Source organism: Daldinia childiae, assembly GCF_008694065.1.
Source record: "Daldinia childiae strain JS-1345 chromosome Unknown Scaffold2, whole genome shotgun sequence".
NCBI classification, from domain to species: Eukaryota; Fungi; Ascomycota; class Sordariomycetes; order Xylariales; family Hypoxylaceae; genus Daldinia; species Daldinia childiae.
Genome location: NW_022984643.1, coordinates 1,537,190 through 1,555,349, shown reverse-complemented (window position 1 = coordinate 1,555,349; position 18,160 = coordinate 1,537,190). Strand labels below are relative to the sequence as shown.

At 45.7% G+C, this 18,160-nt stretch overlaps 6 protein-coding genes across 8 annotated transcripts; 2 read left to right on the top strand and 4 right to left on the bottom strand.

Moving 5' to 3' along the window:
- Positions 1–2,858: 2,858 nt before the first annotated feature.
- GL218_01335 (uncharacterized protein) lies at positions 2,859–4,673 on the bottom strand (the record flags this gene model as incomplete). Its single annotated transcript, XM_033577801.1, has 1 exon — positions 2,859–4,673. One exon carries the CDS (start codon positions 4,671–4,673, stop codon positions 2,859–2,861), a length of 1,815 nt encoding a protein of 604 aa, XP_033439601.1.
- Positions 4,674–6,635: 1,962 nt separating this feature from the next.
- Positions 6,636–7,838, bottom strand: GL218_01334 (uncharacterized protein; the record flags this gene model as incomplete). Its single annotated transcript, XM_033577800.1, has 4 exons — positions 6,636–6,661; positions 6,711–6,883; positions 6,939–7,012; positions 7,086–7,838. 4 exons carry the CDS (start codon positions 7,836–7,838, stop codon positions 6,636–6,638), a joined length of 1,026 nt encoding a protein of 341 aa, XP_033439602.1.
- Positions 7,839–8,598: 760 nt separating this feature from the next.
- On the top strand, positions 8,599–9,668 carry GL218_01333 (uncharacterized protein; the record flags this gene model as incomplete). The annotated part of the gene is made up of 3 exons (XM_033577799.1): positions 8,599–8,996; positions 9,062–9,505; positions 9,557–9,668. The coding sequence occupies 3 exons, from the start codon at positions 8,599–8,601 to the stop codon at positions 9,666–9,668; spliced, it is 954 nt and encodes a 317-aa protein (XP_033439599.1).
- A 780-nt stretch (positions 9,669–10,448) lies between these two features.
- Positions 10,449–12,069, bottom strand: GL218_01332 (Bifunctional solanapyrone synthase; the record flags this gene model as incomplete). The annotated part of the gene is made up of 2 exons (XM_033577798.1): positions 10,449–10,714; positions 10,773–12,069. 2 exons carry the CDS (start codon positions 12,067–12,069, stop codon positions 10,449–10,451), a joined length of 1,563 nt encoding a protein of 520 aa, XP_033439600.1.
- A 1,130-nt stretch (positions 12,070–13,199) lies between these two features.
- GL218_01331 (Trichodiene oxygenase) lies at positions 13,200–14,872 on the top strand (the record flags this gene model as incomplete). Of its 2 annotated transcripts, XM_033577797.1 has the most annotated exons (6): positions 13,200–13,745; positions 13,808–14,173; positions 14,235–14,345; positions 14,410–14,570; positions 14,649–14,762; positions 14,827–14,872. In XM_033577797.1, 6 exons carry the CDS (start codon positions 13,200–13,202, stop codon positions 14,870–14,872), a joined length of 1,344 nt encoding a protein of 447 aa, XP_033439596.1. The 2 variants fall into 2 exon arrangements, with proteins under 2 accessions (XP_033439596.1, XP_033439595.1); XM_033577796.1 differs by lacking the exon at positions 14,827–14,872 and having other exon boundaries at positions 14,649–14,766.
- Positions 14,873–15,440: 568 nt separating this feature from the next.
- Positions 15,441–17,263, bottom strand: GL218_01330 (the record flags this gene model as incomplete). Of its 2 annotated transcripts, XM_033577794.1 has the most annotated exons (2): positions 15,441–16,133; positions 16,199–17,263. In XM_033577794.1, the coding sequence occupies 2 exons, from the start codon at positions 17,261–17,263 to the stop codon at positions 15,441–15,443; spliced, it is 1,758 nt and encodes a 585-aa protein (XP_033439597.1). The 2 variants fall into 2 exon arrangements, with proteins under 2 accessions (XP_033439597.1, XP_033439598.1); XM_033577795.1 differs by lacking the exon at positions 16,199–17,263 and having other exon boundaries at positions 15,441–15,932.
- Positions 17,264–18,160: the final 897 nt, after the last annotated feature.

The window sequence follows — 18,160 nt, the reverse complement described above, 5'->3', positions numbered from 1 at the left end:
GTCGTTGAACATTGGACGAAGAAACAGTTGGAACAGAGTTTCGTAAAGTTTGCTAAGTTTGTTAAGTTTGCGAAAAGTATAAAAAAAAAAAAAGAAAAATGAGACTTTGTCCACGGGTACAGATGGGCTTATTGGGGGAAATTTGATAAACTCGCGAGCGAAGACGCTTCTAGGCAAAGGTGGGTTAGTACGTTCGATACTGCAGGTAAGCTCACCCATATTGGTACAAAGTACGATACAGTTAGATACCTAATGTACTGTACATAGCATGTCGCACAATACGGGTCTTACCGTACTGTACATGTTACGGACCGTGGGGCTAAGGGATGCAGTAAAATTGAATACCAGCTCCCTGGGCCTTATAGATGATGTCCTTACCTACAGATATGCCGGGAGGTTACAAACACATGTAATATATTATAATAATTCCGGGAAGATAGGTAATAATAGTTACCTACGTGTCCTTATATAGGTATGTATACATGCAAATAGGTATTTAATATAACATATTTCAGTCAAGTATGTATTCTCATACAAACAAATATATATCAATCTGTAACGGCGCAAAGTTATAATTACATCTTATCTCAGAAGTCCCCTTGGCATATTACACGCATATATATGTGGTTCTTCTAATCTCTACCATAATAGCTGAAAGTGGCACAGCTCCGTGCGCTCACCTATGTATGTACACTAATAGCGAACAAGGTAAACAGGGGCCAACACCATACAAGTAAGCAGGATGTTCAATGTTATTTAGTGGAGATGTTGCTTGAAACAGTTAAATAAGTATTATGCTGCTTTATTTATATGGTGAAATACAAACCCGTTAGAAGATTCTAGCTTAATCTTTGCCTGAATAGGTAATTTTGGATGAAAAAAGTCTTCCCAAAATCAGGAGACATATTCACAATTGTATTTTGCCATAATATTTCGAGTGTTTTGATACTTCCCTTTTTTAAGTAACATCTCCACTAAATAACATTGAACATCCTGCTTACTTGTATTAAAAAAACGTGCAACATTCCTATGTCTCCATATTTCCGTTAGTTAATCCAACTTTCCTCCGCTCATCACTTGCCTTATGTGCATCCTCTAGGCGGTCCGATCGATTGAACATCTCTATACCAGCCCGGTGGGAAGGGGGAGCTTCTACTCTGTCACTGCAACACCCTATTGTCACGGGACCGAGCCGATCGTTGAAGATCGCTTCTTACGGAGTTCAATCTCCTTTCGTCTTCATGTTTGCAGACATAGGTATAAGGTACACATAGGAGGGAGATAATGGACAAGTACCTCTTAATGTACTTAAAGTACTATTACCCCAGACAAAAGGTTACATAAGGTTAGGTACATGTATGTACCTTAATATATGCCCTCCTAAGTTTAACGTTCTTCGATAAAGCTAGCGCCGAGCTAACCCCGCGCTAACCTCAATTTCAGATGCACCCTAATTTCATCTTTTTAATAACAGCGCCAACGTTCCAGAAACTCGATAGAACGGCTCGTTAAGCATCGAGATAAAGTTTCGATTTACCTGGGTATATATTTCTATTAAAAAACGTGACATCCTCTAGGGTATTATACATAAATGAACCGAGTCTGAATTCTATCTTGTGATTGGCGATGTCGTATCAGTAAAGTAATACGAGTCTGCTTTTAATGTAACTGTAAAGTATTCTTAGCAACTTAACAACATTCCGCTCGCATAAATATACTACATATATAAACCTGCATCGGGCGTGTTCAATTAATTAGCGTAAGTTAGGTGTAAGAGAAACACGGTATACGTTGCAAAGCTCGTCTGGATGAGTAGGTACATAAGTAAAAGTGTTGGCTTTTATTACTTAACTACCTACCTATTATAAGCAAATTGCTAACTATAAGTAACGTTAAGAAACCAGATAAACAGTAATCTGCCGAGGCAAGCAAGACCTCTTATTAACCCATTTTACGATGAGATATCGTATCGCAACGACTTAGACTAGGGTTATACAAAGCCAAGCCGACATTGTCAGCTTGCTGAGTGGGTTCATTTTGCTTCGGGCAGCTCCAAAGGGCCAGTTCGTAAAAGTAAGAAAAGGGGCGACTTTTATTTTTTGCATTGAAAAAAAGAGAAACGATTTCGGAATTGTATTTGTAGGTAGTCTATGAGCCTTATTGCAGCACCTCACCGAACATCATATCGAGTCCTTTCGATAATGGCAATTATGAAACTAGAACGGCACGGAAACGGCTTGCTTACTACTTGGTAAAATTAGAGCTTTAGGGCTTGAATTATAACACCGCTCGTCTGCAATGGGCGAGATGTCGGACAAAACACATACCTCTGTTTTAACGGCATTTGTCCGTGACATTACTTCGAATTGTCTCATGAAAACGCACTACGCTTTCGGTGGCTAGGTACCTTACGCATCTAGCATCAATGATCGAGCTCGCATTATTACGGTCTCAATTGCATAGAGCTATAAAGCTCACATGAAATAGATAAACGCATGTTGCAAAGGTCACGTTCTCTTCTGCTCTATCATCTCGCCATAATGTCATGATCTCGCTAAGAATACGAATACCTTACCAGGTACGCAAATATGTATGTAGAACCACCAAGCTTGTCGACGCCAAGGTCAGCCTAGAAAATCCTAGACACCAATTATGATTGTGCATGTATTGCGGGTCTTCGAACCATAGTAAAATATAATATGGCCAGGCGGCGCAGAGAAGTTGGCCGTAACTCATCTTGCTAACGCATATTAACGCTTCTAGATCCTTACAATCATACATTATTCGGTCTCTACGTAGAATAATTCCGTCATCTACCGTAGGGAACCTAGGTTGCAAAACGCCATCTCTCGTTGGAATCAGTCGGAAGCCATAATGTTATCTTCTATGGCTAACTCGTCGTGGGTGCGAGAGACGAGTTCGTGAAACTCGGGACGGAAAGGCCACTCCATCCAAAGCTCTATAAGTTCTTCCCACTGCCGCGCATTTAGTAACCTCGGCGTCAGCTCTAACCTTTTTATCTTAGAAGCCACTCCGCCGTGTCTCAAGTCTCTAGCGCTCCTCCAGCGGGGCATGATGTAATCGGCGGCACCTGGCATGAGGGCATCCAAAGCTTGGCTGACGGGAATTGTGCCGTGGCTCATCATCGAGCTTAAAAGCAATTCGAAGCTATCGCCTGCCCTATTCGAACCTGGGCCGGTCTGGCGGAGTAACGGCGGGACCCTTTTCGGCTGGATATCCAGCAAGCTGCATTCAATATTCGGGAAGAATTCTTCAGGCTCTATAACCAACGGCTCGTATGGTCTGCGATCCCAATGTAGCAGGGGTGGATCTTGCCTATAATAGTGAAGATTGTCCTTGTAGGTGATGAATTCAGTAACAAATCCCTTGGGATTGTCCTCCAGAGTGGCTTGTAATTTCCTTTCAAGAGCTTCGATTTCCCCGGGCGCCGCCTTGCCTGACTTGTAGAGAGTATTGATAGCATCGTAGCTTTTTATTAGATCAAACATGCGCTGGTGCTTTGTTTTCTCCCAGTTAGCCCTCCACCGATAGCCCCGCATGGTCTTATAATCATCCGAATCTCGAGTAAATATTTCTTCCCTATGTGCTGCCTCGAGCCTATCCAATATATCTCGGTAGGGTCTCTTAAATACAGGGGGCTTTTTGCCGGGTACAATATTTTTCTTTGACCTCGCATTTAGTCGAGCCTCTTTCAGACCTTCGGAAGACCTCTCCGGAGGTATACTAATCTTGGCAGCTTTCATCCTCTTCCAGGTGGCAAAGTTACTACTCTCGTCGATGGCACTATCGCGGACGTACCAAGAATTATCGGGGCCTTCGCGACCACACACCTCGTGTACCCATTCGCAGCAGATCTCGGAATCTAACGCCAGCTTCTTCCGCTTCTGCATCACCTTAGGGAGCAATCCGTACTTGTCGTCGTGCCGAGTCCATATCAGCATGCGGACGAGCCCGTAGCGTTGAAATAGGCCGCTAGTTCGGATAGCTTCGATAAACTGGTAGAGAACTAAATGCGCCAAAGACCCGAAGGAGAGAAAGCGTTTCTGAGGGTGGAAAGCAATATTTGCAGTGACTAGCAGAGTATCGTTGCGTCGACTCAACTTGGCCGCGTCAGGTATGGTTTGATGCGGTAGGTATTCCGGGGTGAGAATAGAATTAAGCTCCCGCCAGACGAGCCCGGACGCCGGAACGAGCGTAGTGTTGGGCCGATCGAGGAGAGGTTTGAGAAAGGGTTTGTATAATTCTGCATCGGGTTCCATCAGGATGTGAGAGCGCGGCTGGAGAAAATCGTGTAGCTTTTGGCTCCAAAGCCCGGCGCCCGGGTATATATCGATAATGTCGCATCCTCTATGTCGCCTAAGGGACTTTCCGACGTATGAGATGATATTGTCGCATAACTCTTCGCTGACGATGTTAACTCTGGTTTTGTCACTATCTGGGTGGGAGGCCTTGTCAAATTTCTTTTGCTGACTCTTTGGTAACCATAGCTCCGTAGCAGCGAGCTTCTCAGCTACAGGACCTGATGCTATTGTTGTTGACTTGTCGAGAGATTTTGAGGCGAGAGTGCGCCTCGCTAGGGCAGTAGTGGTCGGTCGATAGAAGATAGAGCGGGGATTGAAGGTGTACCGCGCATTACCACGGAAATTAAACATGTGAGATATGCGGAAGGTTAATAGGACATACAGTTATAAGGTCGATCTGAATGAGAAATTGTACAATGCGGATTTGTAGCATTAATCTATAGGAGGTACGTAAATTATCGTAGCCTTCTAGTTATATGTAAGTGAGGTTAGTGATTTTGGTGATGCAATTGTAAGTGAAAGGTCAGTCGCTTTTTTTTTTTGGTTTAAAGATTTAATTGGGTGTCCACTGTCAACCCCTGGCGCATCACATAATGTTAAGAGGTACCTAGGAGGTAGTTACGTCAGAAGCATATACCCCTGTAATGCTGTTAGGTAATGTACCTAACCTAAGGTACCTGATTTTAAGGCTGAACACAACGCGTATTGAGCACATCGGGGCTTTAAAGTCTACTAAAGAAGTATATTCTAGTGTTATATTATATAAAATTTAAAAGAATACTACTATAATCATAAGACTCGCACCGATGGATAGTGATACAGAGATAGCCATCTTTCCAACACCCGAATCATCAGTTTGCGTGTTATTGCCGGAGTGATTATTATTAGACTTCCTCCTTGGTTCTCTCTTCTCTACCTCGGAGAAAACCGAAACATTAACCTGTGATTCGACGCTGAATTGGATGTTAATAATTGGATCTAGAAACGACGATATTAGATGGTGTAGAACTTACCTGTCTCCGACGAGAACAATATGTTCGACCTCATGCGAAATAGCATGGGCAGCCACTGGTTTTGGAGAGGTCGGATCGTGTGTCTTGACATTATCCAGCCATGCGACTCTGTTAACTTGGGCTTCACCTAACCCGGTTGGCAATAAGCAAGTCGAGGCCAGTAATACCTGGAGAATAGACAAATTTGCAATCATTTTTATGCCGATATTATATCTAACCACAATCGGCCAGCTAGAGCAGGTAGAGACAAGAGATTTGATTCCAATATATACCTAACTCAGGTAAATGATTTATATTAACCATTTATATGAACAGTGCTAAAGTGTGCCAGCGCAGAATCAACCCTAAATATAGGAATCAGAAGTCAACAAGATAAGGATGTTCGCCTACCTTGACATGGCCCTGACATGGCCCTGACGTGGAGTAGCATTGTATGCTGCGTGACGAGTATAGTTTTACCTAAGTTGGCATTCTTGTGCGGCTGAGGTATTCGCTAAAATTTAGACCATGGATAGATACTCTTCGACTATTCGTCCATCTGGTGGTTATATCTGACTACCTGGTAATCTTGGTCTCCAGCAGCTCCCGCTTTGATGGGACCAGTGGACACATTGCCCCTACCATAACCCCCTAGATGATGCCACATGGCTGACATCAACATAGCCATATTAAGAGGGATCTAGCGAAGCGACAGTTTAGGTAATAGTACGAACAAGACCAAAGCGTATAAATATCTGGTTCACATTAAAGTTAATTCAAGTCTTGAGGCGGTCAGCATGGCTACAGGATCTTCAGGACTAAGTACCTCTTGGGAATTGTCGAGCGTTACCGGCGATTTACTAATATAATGAATAACGATGTGATACTTTAAAAAGTTGGTGGACTCTTAATTCCGACTGATTTAAATGCTTCTCGTCATGCGACTTGTACCATCTATACCTCTCATACCTCTCATGGATGCTTCTAGCCATAAACGCTAATTTTGTATAACGGCTTCTAAATGATCTCATCTCTATTTTATATTTATCCCTTATTCACCTATAGTCCTTGAAATTCATGAAACATACACTAATAGTAATAGGCAAGCACGGGAATTACTCACAGCTTAACCACCTACCTCAAATAGGAAAATTCACGTCGCTTTATCTGATTAGGGATACGATTCATATTTAAATACGGTTCTATATAAGACACTAGATGTAAGTAGTATGGCGACTAGATGAGACTCCATGTACAATATAATAAGACGTCTGAAAACAGTAATGTAGAGGAAGATCATGGTATAACCATACAAGCTACTCTAACTACCTGGGATACTTTCCAACCCTAGTAACATGTTAGCTATGTTCGCGCATCTGTAGCAAATATGACTCACATCCATCAACATCCTCCACTACTGTCTGAGCCTTGGTGCACTTCAGGGCCTCTTCCGACGTCTGAACCTTGAGCTCGCTGCAGACAGCGTTGTTGCATCGAGCATCAAGAGCACGTTGGAGGGAATCGTCTTTCCAGCCGAAGACGTAATCGCCGTGCTGCGAATACCCAGTTCTGTACGTGTCGATTTAGTACATGACAAAGTTAGAATATCTCTTGGAAGACTCACTCATCATTTGTACTCCAGAAGAACGGTTGCGAGCCATCCTCGGGCCATAGTTCCGGGTCGTTGAAAGGCGTTGTCTACAAAATATACAAATTAGCAATAGTCCTTCGACATAGCCTGTTACATCAAAATAGCAAAATTGATACTTACATCCCACATAACTTCGTACATCAACTGCGGTAGCCTGACGGGGTGACTCTCCGGACAGGCACCTACTGATTCGAAGGTACCCTCTCTAGGATAGGCAACGTGACTATTGTGATCTGGGCTGTCTAGATTCTTTCCGTCCCAGCAGGTAGGGAATGTAATAGTCGTGCGAATACCGCCAGCACAGGGCTTAGGGGGTAAGCTCTGCGTATCTGAACCAGTACACGGCGCGCCACCCGTGTCTCCAGCGGGGCCGGCGCCATCCGCGGTTGTGTAACAGCGGTGACATAGCTGGCGCTGCATGCCGTCGGCCTTGCGAAGCGCGGCGTCTCCAACAAGCATACGGAAACCCGGCTTGAAAGCGGTCACCTTCGTCTTTCCATCGTAGGGTGGGATATAGTAAACTGTGATTCCACCATCTTGTCGGAGTCCTACATTCGCAAATTGTGGTACTCGCATATATGTCCCATTACGGGCCCTGAAGTATAGAACCGCCGTCCAATAGTTGGAGAAATCTTCGGAGAACGTACAGCTAGTACAGGTAGAGTCTCTGACGAGATCGTGTACTGCCGGGTCCATGCTCGAGTTGAACGAGTTTCCACCCACGATCTGATGGACGTGCGGCGACGGCAACGTACCGGGGTTGACGAGAGGGTCTAGACGCTCAATAACAAGTTGGGAGCAGCCAAAGCGTATCATCTGCTGGGCGGCAACCTCCCCCGCGAGGAGCGCCAGGGCTAAAGCCTTCCACTGCATCTTGGACAGAACTATCTAACCAGTCTACAGAAAGGGGGTTGCGGCGATGGGAAAGCCTCAGACGGAGCGAAGCCAGACTATTGCTGGCGCATATAATCTGGACCTTAATTCCTATATACGAGAGACTTACCCTGTTCCTAAATCAATGCCGAGATACCGATTCTTAGACTTGGTTTTCTAACCTGAACAATATCGAGGTATATTGAGCTAAGGAAAATTGCTAATCCTAACGAATTTACCCGGGAGTATCTCACATAACAACCCTTTATTAGTCGCTCATTGCTCTTGGCAGAAACCTGTTTTCGATCGATGGTATGTATCAGGACATATTTGATTTCTGACAGTGAAACTTCAAGATGATATAAAGAGGCAATTCAAATCGTACTGATGCTGTATGATCTTTAGAATTAAATATATATAAAGTACGCCACTTCTGCACACTCGCTTATACTTTCGAATCTTCACCCAATGTTATAATTTGTCCAAGATAAGAGGTACCTAATATATGGGCGATTGGAGACCTTCTCCTGCTACGGCAAAATGGGGTTAATCTTCCACATACTCTTCCATATTGCAATGTAACGGCCTAGACGTCCCGGCATTTAATCAAGCCGGTATAACTAAAAGCCAGATAAGATCACCCATACCGAACTATAGACACCCCTTTATTACATAGCAATCATGCCGGCAGAGAAGTTTTAATCACCATCTATATTCCTTAGTATGCTTTGAGTAGTCTAGGAAGAAGAAAAAGTCCAAGATGCGAAACGGTGTGTTAGCCTTTGTAGCGGCGCTGCCGCTTACTCATGGAGTCGTTGCTTCTAGAGTATGCGGCACCGGTACGAATGCGTCCTCGGAGTATCAGTGGCATGTGGGCGCCGCAAGATATGACGGCGCAGAACCTGGAAAGAACGGGGCAGCGACGATAGCTGTGAGCATCGTGCCTGGAAACCTCACGATGGGCACCTTTTTCGAGTGTGTTGCAGAGTGGCCCGAATCGTGGGAAGGTTGGTACGAAGACGGAAATATCATTTGGAGCGATTGTATCTGGGCTGGCAACGGTAGGACTTCAGATACCGCCGTCGCATTTGCCTTGGACTGGAAGAATAATCGTACAATGTATATATCTCATACATTTGCCTGCTCAGATAAAGAAGGGTAAGTATTTCCCTAGACTTGCTACGGTCTTCAGACATAAAACGAAACTGACATCACGAGGATAGATCCGACGCCTTGGCTATAGGATCTTTCTATCTAGATTTAGATTGCGCGACGAGCGAGGAAGACGGCACCAGCTGCATGTTAAAGGGCGAAGGTCTAGATGTTACTACTACAGGAAGCCCGGCTCGTTTAGCAGCAGATTCTTGCGCGGATAACGCAGAGAGATACCAATCGTGGCAGCTCGAGAACTGGTTACGTCGCTACGAACAAGTTCCCGGCTCGCCGTCCTCGAGCGCGCCCTCATCTGATTCTGGCCCGTCCTTCATCTTGAGAAATATGGCCAATACGGATGTTTTCAACTGTACGACTTCGGGAAGCCAGAACAATACTCTGACTGGGTCTTGCGAGTCGGATACGGAAGAGAGTTCTACGACGACAGCAACGTTCAGCTTCGATCGGCAAATAAACGTACTGACTATTAAGCAGCACTGGAACTGTAGCGAATCGTAAGTGAAAATGTGATTTTCTGAGAAGTCATGTTTCTGACAACGCAGCAGGTCATCGTTTGATGCTATCGGTGTTGGTTATGTCCAAGCGACGTGTAGCCGGCAAGGAAATTTCCTCACCTGTACTTCAACTCCGCTCTGGATTGGTACGAAAACTGTATGATGATGCCTCTATATGAAAAATATCAAGGATGTATAGGTTAGGTACCTTTTACTAGGCTAGGAAAATAACTATTCGGATATTTACTTGAATATTCGCGCACTGCTTATCGACACTCCCGATATTCTAAATTAGAAGGATTCTGTGTTGGAATATTATTAGTTCCTTAGATCTAAATAAAATACACCATACAATGCCTCTCCCAATTTCCACATTATTCTCATTATTCTTAGTGGTAGGTCAGCTCATGTAGAAATCCACTCAATACTTATACAAGAACGGGGGAAAATACATTGGGCAGTTATTAGGTAAATACAATACAGATTCACCCCTGCCACGATGCATCTTGACGATCTCGTGGCTGGGTACTCGGATCCATCCTTACCCTACACTACGTGACGTAGGTTACTATTTTCAGATACCAAGCCGGCAAATAAGAACAGCGTAGCATTCACCCCGCAGAACAAGGAGAATTAAAGCCGACTAAATCCATCTTAGGTAGATCAGACACAGGGTTTAGTCAAGGATCACTCAGGGCAGTTCAGGGGTAACACTCCATCCAAATTTAGTCGTAATGAGAATCTTGATATTACTAAAACATCTAATCGTAACGAATCGAATAGTAGCCAAAAAAAAAAAGTTGACCCCTCATCGCCTCGTACATCCTTTTCAGTCTATACAGCTACTTTACAAGGTTATGCACCCATCTATTTCCCAACAGTAATCTATAAAAAAAAATCGTTATCCAGAAGTGGTACCCAAGAGGTAGAGATGGTCGATCGACTATAGCTTGAATCCGCCCGTGACCAGACGCTGGAACATCTGGCTTCTGTCGTACTTCTTGCTGGCGGCCTTGAGCTTGTTGTGGGACTGCTGCCCGTAGCTGACGAAGGGCTTCTGTCCGGCCCAAGCGTCGTTTAGGAAGACGAGAGGCATGTGAACCTTGCGGGCCTTGGTGTAGCTCTCTACTGCCGCCAAACTGTCCTGGAGGATCTTGTAGACAGCTGCATCGTCCTTCTCCAATGACCAACCAATGTTGATGCCGATCCCTAGAATTGTTAGCATTAATGCATGTGCGGGGGGATACTTGGAAATATTGTTACTTACATAGTTGCGCCTTAGCCTCCACGTTCATGGGGTCCTCGCCAAGAGCTCGCGACTTGTCGACCATGCTCTTGGAGATGGGCTGAACCATGGGGGCAAAGGAACCACCGGTAACCTTCTGGATGCGCGACTTGAATTGAGAGAACACGTCGATCAATCCTTCGTAGGTCTCCTTGCTGTTGCTGTCAAAGGCTAGAGTCGTAGCAGCGTAAGTCCACCTAGGTACCGCGTAGGGGAGGTCGACTTGGGCAAACTGGTAGAAGTTGTCGAAAACCTGGGTATAGTCTGCGACGATGGGGATATCGAAGAAAGGCTTGAAAGCATCAGGGCGGACTACACCATCCAAGTATACAAAGGTAGCGATGATGGTGTCGTTGTTGATGCCGACGTAAGGGAGGATAGCAGACTTGGTGTCAAATTGACCCTTAGCCTGGTATTCAGCCATAGCAGCCATGAACTGCTTCGAATAGTTACCAGGAAACTGCATGAGACCACCCCAGACCTTGCCCATGGGGTAAGTGCGCTGGACGATGTGAGTGATAATACCGAAGTTGTTGGATCCGGCCTTGATGGCATAGTATAGGTCAGGGTTCTCGGTAGCGCTGGCCTTAACATGAGAACCGTTCGAAAGCATGACTTCGTATGCAACAACGTTCTGACCAACCCATCCCCATTCGTTTGAGAAGTGAGAGAGACCGCCTCCCGTGGCCAAGCCAAGTCCGACCACGTTTAGACGGCCACCGACAACGATTCGTCCGTAAGGAACAAGATGTCCGTAGACGGCGCCCCAGCGGTTGCCCATTCCAGATCGCTGGGTTTGAGTAGCTTCATCGTATTCCAGATCGTTAATGTTAGTCATAGAAATCAGCAGGCTACCGTCGATGCTAGCCCAGTTGGAAAGAGGCGAGTGACCACCGCTGCGGACGGCAAATTTGGTGTTTGTGAATCCGGCGAGAAGAACGGCGCGTCTTAGATCTCGGAGGTTGTTAGGTGCGTAGATGCAAGAAGGAGACTTCCATGCCGTTGCCGACCAATGAGCGTGTGCCTCCTGAGTGTAAAGATCGCTGTTAGAGCGAGCGACGTATTGAGTCTCGTTACCGACATTGCTACCGTTGTTGCCGAGAATGGAGAGGACGGCGCAGGTGAAGTCGATACCGCTCCGGCTCTTGAAGCTCGCAGGTACCGAGTTTGCGTTTACGTCGATAGATTGTAAGAAACTATCGACTGATCCGGTGTTGGGAGCAGCCAATACTGAGGGGATAAGGGGTAAACCCAAAAGAGGAAGCCAAGACACGCGCATGGTGAAATGATGACAAGACAAGAGAGAAATGGTAAGGGAATATAAAAGATCGACTATATGAAAGACGATGAGGAAAATAGACTATGAGGAAATAGACTATGAAAAAGAAACTAAGAGGAAAGAGACTGAGGAAAATCGAACTCTATGCTTTTTTCTTCTTCCAAATCTACAAGTTGTGCTACGGTGACGTCCATACTTATACAGGCTGCTTCTGGAGATTGCTAATATCATGGACCCTCATGGCCCCGGAATTTTACGCCTCTTAGAATAGATACCTAGATAGAAAATGAGCTATCGCGCAGCCACGCCAGCGCTCTCTCACTCCTTCGGACCCGGATCGTACGAGCCTCATAGCGACGGGTTAGGTTCGCCGCGGACGCTTCCGTTTCCACGTGAGAAGCCACAGTAGTAAGATTTACTTTGCATAAATCCTTCGCGTGGTTCTTTTTTTTAGAACTGACTGCAGCCTTTGACAGCAATCTCAAATATCTAGAACTACTGAAACGCACCAAAATACAGCTGAAATAGGTCGAGGCGTGCGATTGGCTTACTCACAACAGCTGATCCTTCAGCTAATGAGGCTCAGCTAATGTGAGCGGCCTAGATCCTATATTACACCCGGCAGCCTACCGACCGAAATTTATCGGCCGACGACAAACATGACCCGAAATTTATCGGGGCTCGTACTTCGCCGTAGGGCTTACATGTAATCAGGTCGTGCGATTTTGAGCAGTTAGCAGGATTATGAATCGAAAGATAGAGAAATTTATGAGATAGATATATGAAAGAAATAGTAAGTCTACGCGGGAAATTGTGGCCTCTGGAAGCTCAACTCTTTGAAGATCACATTTACTCGTAGCCACGAGTAGACCATCTTCAACAATGCTGGACCGAGCTTTGCTTCTTGCTCTCTGGGCACTAGTATGCTGGGTATTCCTAGCGATATACAGAATATACTTCCATCCCCTGTCAAAATACCCAGGGTCTAAAATCGCTGCCGTATCGGATTCGTGGTGGGAGTTATATTGGAATTATTATCGAAATGGAGAGCTACTGTTCGAGATCGACAGGCTTCACAAGCTCCACGGTGAGTTAACGCCCCCGGTTTGATTATCGTGCGCCACAAGCTTATGCGCATGCCAGGGCCTGTAATTAGGGTCGGTGTAAACACTCTACACATTAGCGACCCGGAGGTCTTCCAAGATCTAGTGAAAACCAACTCGACTTTCACTAAGGATCCTCACTTCTATCTGAACATCTCGTTTCCGGGGACTTTGATCGGCGAGACAAACCCGGCTAGACACCGCGTCCGGAGAAAGGTCTTGGCCCCGGCTTTATCGGGCTCTAGGGTACAAGAACTTGCTCCCGCAATTTTGGCGAAGACGAAGCAGTTGGTTAAGAGGTTTGAGGAAGCGGCAGAGAAGTCATCGCCAATATGTGTCACTTCTGCCGCAAAGGCCTTTACGATGGACATCATCTCCAAGATTATCCTCGGTCAGGAGATGGGTTGTGTAACGGAGCCTAACTTTCGCAACCAGCTCACGGAATACCTAGAAGCGGGTTTCAAGATAGGATGGGTTGGCACTTCGTTCCCCACGATTTCAGCCATCGCGCTGAAAGCCGCATCCATGACTACATATATCATTTTCCCCATGCCCCTATTCAGCTTCAAGCGTGTAAGTCCCTGGATTTTACGTAGGTATAGTTAGTCGTTTAGCTTATCTGACTTTATGTGTAGGCCTGTCTTAACATTACCGGGAGATATCTTGAAACTTTCAACCCGCACCAGGCCGGAGGCCCTCTGAGCAATGCAACCCGGGAGTTACAGAAGAGCTACGGCGAGCGATCGGCTGTTATAGATATGCTTATGGATCCAAAAGCCGCCAAGGATCATCAAGTTCCCAACCTCGAGGAGCTAAACGACGAACTCGTCATGCTTCTGACCGCTGGAAACGATACCACTTCAACTGCTTTAATCTACGGTCTTTACCAAGTATACACCAAGCCCGCAGTCTACGAGAAGATATTCCGTGAGCTTTCGGAGGAGTTCCCGTCGCTCGAAGAAGAGATCACATACGAGCGTGTTAGGAAGCTACCTTATCTGGTAAGAGATCTGCAAACCCGTTACGGATGAGGAATAATTTTCTAACATACACATTTAATAGACTGCCACCATTAAGGAAATACTGAGAGTTGGAAGCCCTCTACCTGGACGCCTTCCTAGAACCGTACCCGAAGAAGGATACCAACTCTACGGCAAATATTTGCAGCCAGGCGTAAGTGACGAACCCATCTATGTGATATAGCATATTTTCTAACATTGCGCTATGCGCTTATCAGGTCAACATCCAAATGTCTCCCTATATCCTTAACCGTCACCCTGACGTCTGGGACCAGCCGAATGAATTCATCCCCGAGCGATGGTTGACCGACGACGTTGCTAGGCTCGACAGGTATCTAGCTACCTTCAACAAGGGGGCTCGCCAATGTCTGGGCAGAGAGTAAGAGATTTGCTACCCCCCTCTAACGCATTGTTGGGTACCTAACCTAGACGAACATGGTTGCTAACAAGGATATAGACTGGCCTGGTGTGAGATGTGGGTTGTTTTCGGAAACATCTTCCGACGCTTCCAGATTACGCCGCACAACACAACGGACAAGGACATGGAGTGGAAGGATTTGATTCTCGTAGTGTGAGTAACTCGTTAAACTGAACTTTGTGGATTTTCTTTAACTAACCGGTTGTGTGTTGTATAGATATAAGAATAAATTCTACGCTACAGTCGAGAAGCATTCGGTATAGAGTGTAGTTATATGGGAGGTTTAGTTGATATAGGAGTATATAGCGACAGTATTATAGGTATAGAATGGGTAACAAAAAGGGTGCATATAGAAAAATGTACCATCATAAACCAGTCCAAAGCTGGTTAAGGAAATTGAAGTTTACCCTTTACTATATAAATTTTCCCATGGCAGTGATTTACTTGAGCAATAATGTAACTAAAACATGAAAAGAAAATCCGTTATTACATGAGCTTATAAATGCCGTGGGCTTCTCTTCTTCATTTCATCTATTACTGATTGTAAATCACGAAATATAAAAACAAACCTCACTTAGAAATTACAATCACACGAGGTATTCTTAAACGAAATAGTAGGTAGGTACTCAATAAAACATAGTAAGCTTAACCAGCTATATATTCTTCGTATTGTACAAAACAAATATAGCCAAGGAGCAACAAAACCTAATTCGGGATATATAATCTAATCGTCACTATACATGCTTCAATACAGGTCTATCCCACCACCCTGCGCCAAAACCAAACACCAAATCCCACCCCACCCTTCCAATCAGAGCCAGGGAACAAAATCTAATACTTCACTTTTCCCAAGCGGATAAAGCATTGTCGCGGTGTGTGCGCAAGTCCATCCTTAGCAGCATAGCTCGACAACGAAGGGGGAACAGCGAGGAGTTCGAATTCCCACAACATCAGAGTAAGGACGATTCTCATCTTTGTGTAGGCAAGCCTACGGCCGGAACACCCTCGCTGGCCAAGGCCGAAAGCTAGCTGCGGCCCGGCGGTGGCGTCGAACCTCACCTCGCCGTCTTCGCCCCTCGCCAGCCAGCGCTCGGGACGGTACGCGCGCATGTCTTCTGCTTCGTTCCACTGCCGTACCCGAGTCGCCTGGGAGGTCTTGCTGCGCTTGCTTTCGGGTATCTCAAATGAGGGGGAGAGGAAGCTTGGCCCGTTAGATAGGAGAAGAACAACGGTTCCTTTGGGTATGCGGTGTCCTAGGAGTTCAGTGTCGCAGGTTGCTTCCCTGGTTATGGGCATGGCACTAAGACGCAACATCTCGTCCATAGTGGCGTCCAAATAAGGTATGGTAGTGTGGGTGATCTCGTCTAGGGTGGGAAGACGCTTCTCCGCCAGCGCCGCAGAGTGGGCGGCGTGGAGTGCGGAGCGAAGGCGTGACTGTGCCGCGGGATTGTCTGTTAGGAACTTCAAACCCCATACCAAAGTATTAGCAGTGGTCTCGTGACCTCCGACGACGTTGAAAATAATCTGTTTTGTATAATTGTAAGCGGGCATGGACACCAAAATTTTAAAGATGTTTCGATTTTTCTTACCTCGTCGCTCATGCTGGGACTGAAGAACTGAGGTTCTCGGCCGCTCTTTTCGGCAAGAACCGTCTCGCGCAGAATCATATGGTCAACAGCCGAGCGGACCCAGGAATCGTCCGCGGTGCCGTTCGCATTCATCTTCTTTACAGATTTATCAATTTGACCCATAACGAAGCGATCTTTAGCAGCGAGGGTCTTCCTGAAAGAAGGCCGCATATTCTCCCACCACAGCGTAAACTTAGGAGCAGCAGAGTTCATCAGCTTTTCAAGGACGTGTCCCGCAGTCAAGCTAACCTCGAGATTCTCGTGAAGGGCAGCCTCGGGGAATCGAACGGGATCGTCGATATCTCCCTTTAGAGCCGACTTCTGCTCGGGCGTTAGACTCTCAAGAAGATCCGACTGCGGGCGCACAGCTGCGTATTCAAAGCTGGCTCCGAACGAAAACGCGCAGACGGAGTCGAGGATAGTGTGGTAGATATCCGTCTGCGCGTGAAAAGGGCTGCCCTCCGAGAGGTTCTCTTTGAGCTCCCAAAGGTGTAAGAAATCTAGGACCTTGGAGTAGATAGCAGGGGCGGCGACTTTGTGCAGAAACGCGGGAATCATCAAGTCTTGAGTAAGCTTGCGAGCGTCTTTCCACTCGCTACCGGTACTCATGCGAATATGATGCTTCTCGATCGGGGCCATCAAGTCTCTTGTGAAGCTTGATCGATCAAAGTCCTTCCGCTTCATCAGAACATCCTGCGCCTCTCTCCAGTCTGCGAGAACGAGCGTAGGGTTAGATAACGGTCGCAGAAATATCTGGCAGAGCGGCGCGTTCATGTTTTCTGACTGTTTTCGCATCCATGCCATAAACTCGCCCGTCTTCACCGTCTCCTTTAACATGCTAGGCGCATCGCCAAAAAGGGAGCGTGTAGCCTCGGGATTATACGGAATCCCGGGAATAGGCTTGGGTAGAAGTCTAAGATAAAGTCCATAGAGAAGCACAGCAGCGCCGGCGAGAAGAAAACCAATAGCCGGCGAAAGGTGGACGTTGCCGAGGACGTCTAACACACCTTGTGCTTGAGACAACATGGTGGTCAATATCGAAAAGAGAAAACTAACACAAAGAAAATTGTACAAGCCTAATATTTTTTGAAATTGTAAGAGATGTAGTTAGAGAATACTAAACATACAAACAACGACTAACAGGGAACTACAAGCTATAGGTAATTTCAAGGAGATTTGTCTTTCTAATTTTCCTTCAAGATTCATCGAACCAAGACCCAATCGTAAGATTCCCAGTGATACGATTCTAGACTTAGTTATTTTGTGGACCGAATTGTTCGGCCGAAACTCTTTGAAGAATTGGGATTAAGGCTGATGAACTGACTACCTGACACTAAAATATGACTTTGACGAAGGATGTCCAGAAATATCAATTTTTGGACTTGTAGGATTTAGCTCTAGAAGGTGACAGGCCTAAGGAGGTGATAGGCCTAGTAGGTGGGTATAGGTATACGCGTACCTAGCCTACAAAGCGAGAGCTCGCTAAGGATGGGTACCTACCTTAGGTACCTCCTACCAGGTACCTAGGCATATTAGCCGCCTCGCCGGGTTTTATAACCCAGTATTGACCAATCCCCGGAAACCTCTACCGTAAATAATAAGTAAGCAGATTTGCCTAGGACCCTTATAGTGGAGGAAATAATCTAGGTACCTAGGTACCCCTAAGATATTAGTCAGAACTAGAGCAGTAAGTGAAATCAAGTTGCTACACCATTACATACATGTATAATAGGAACATCCCTTGGGTACTTTGTAATATTACAAAAGTCCCGATATCTCCACCTATGTCCGTGATATGATAAGATAAAAAATAAAATAAAACAGGTATTGAACCAAGTTAAAATCAACATGCAACAATTGCACAATAATCCTAGCGCTTCGTAAATACAAGGTGCAACCAACAATTTGGTAATCTTATCATCC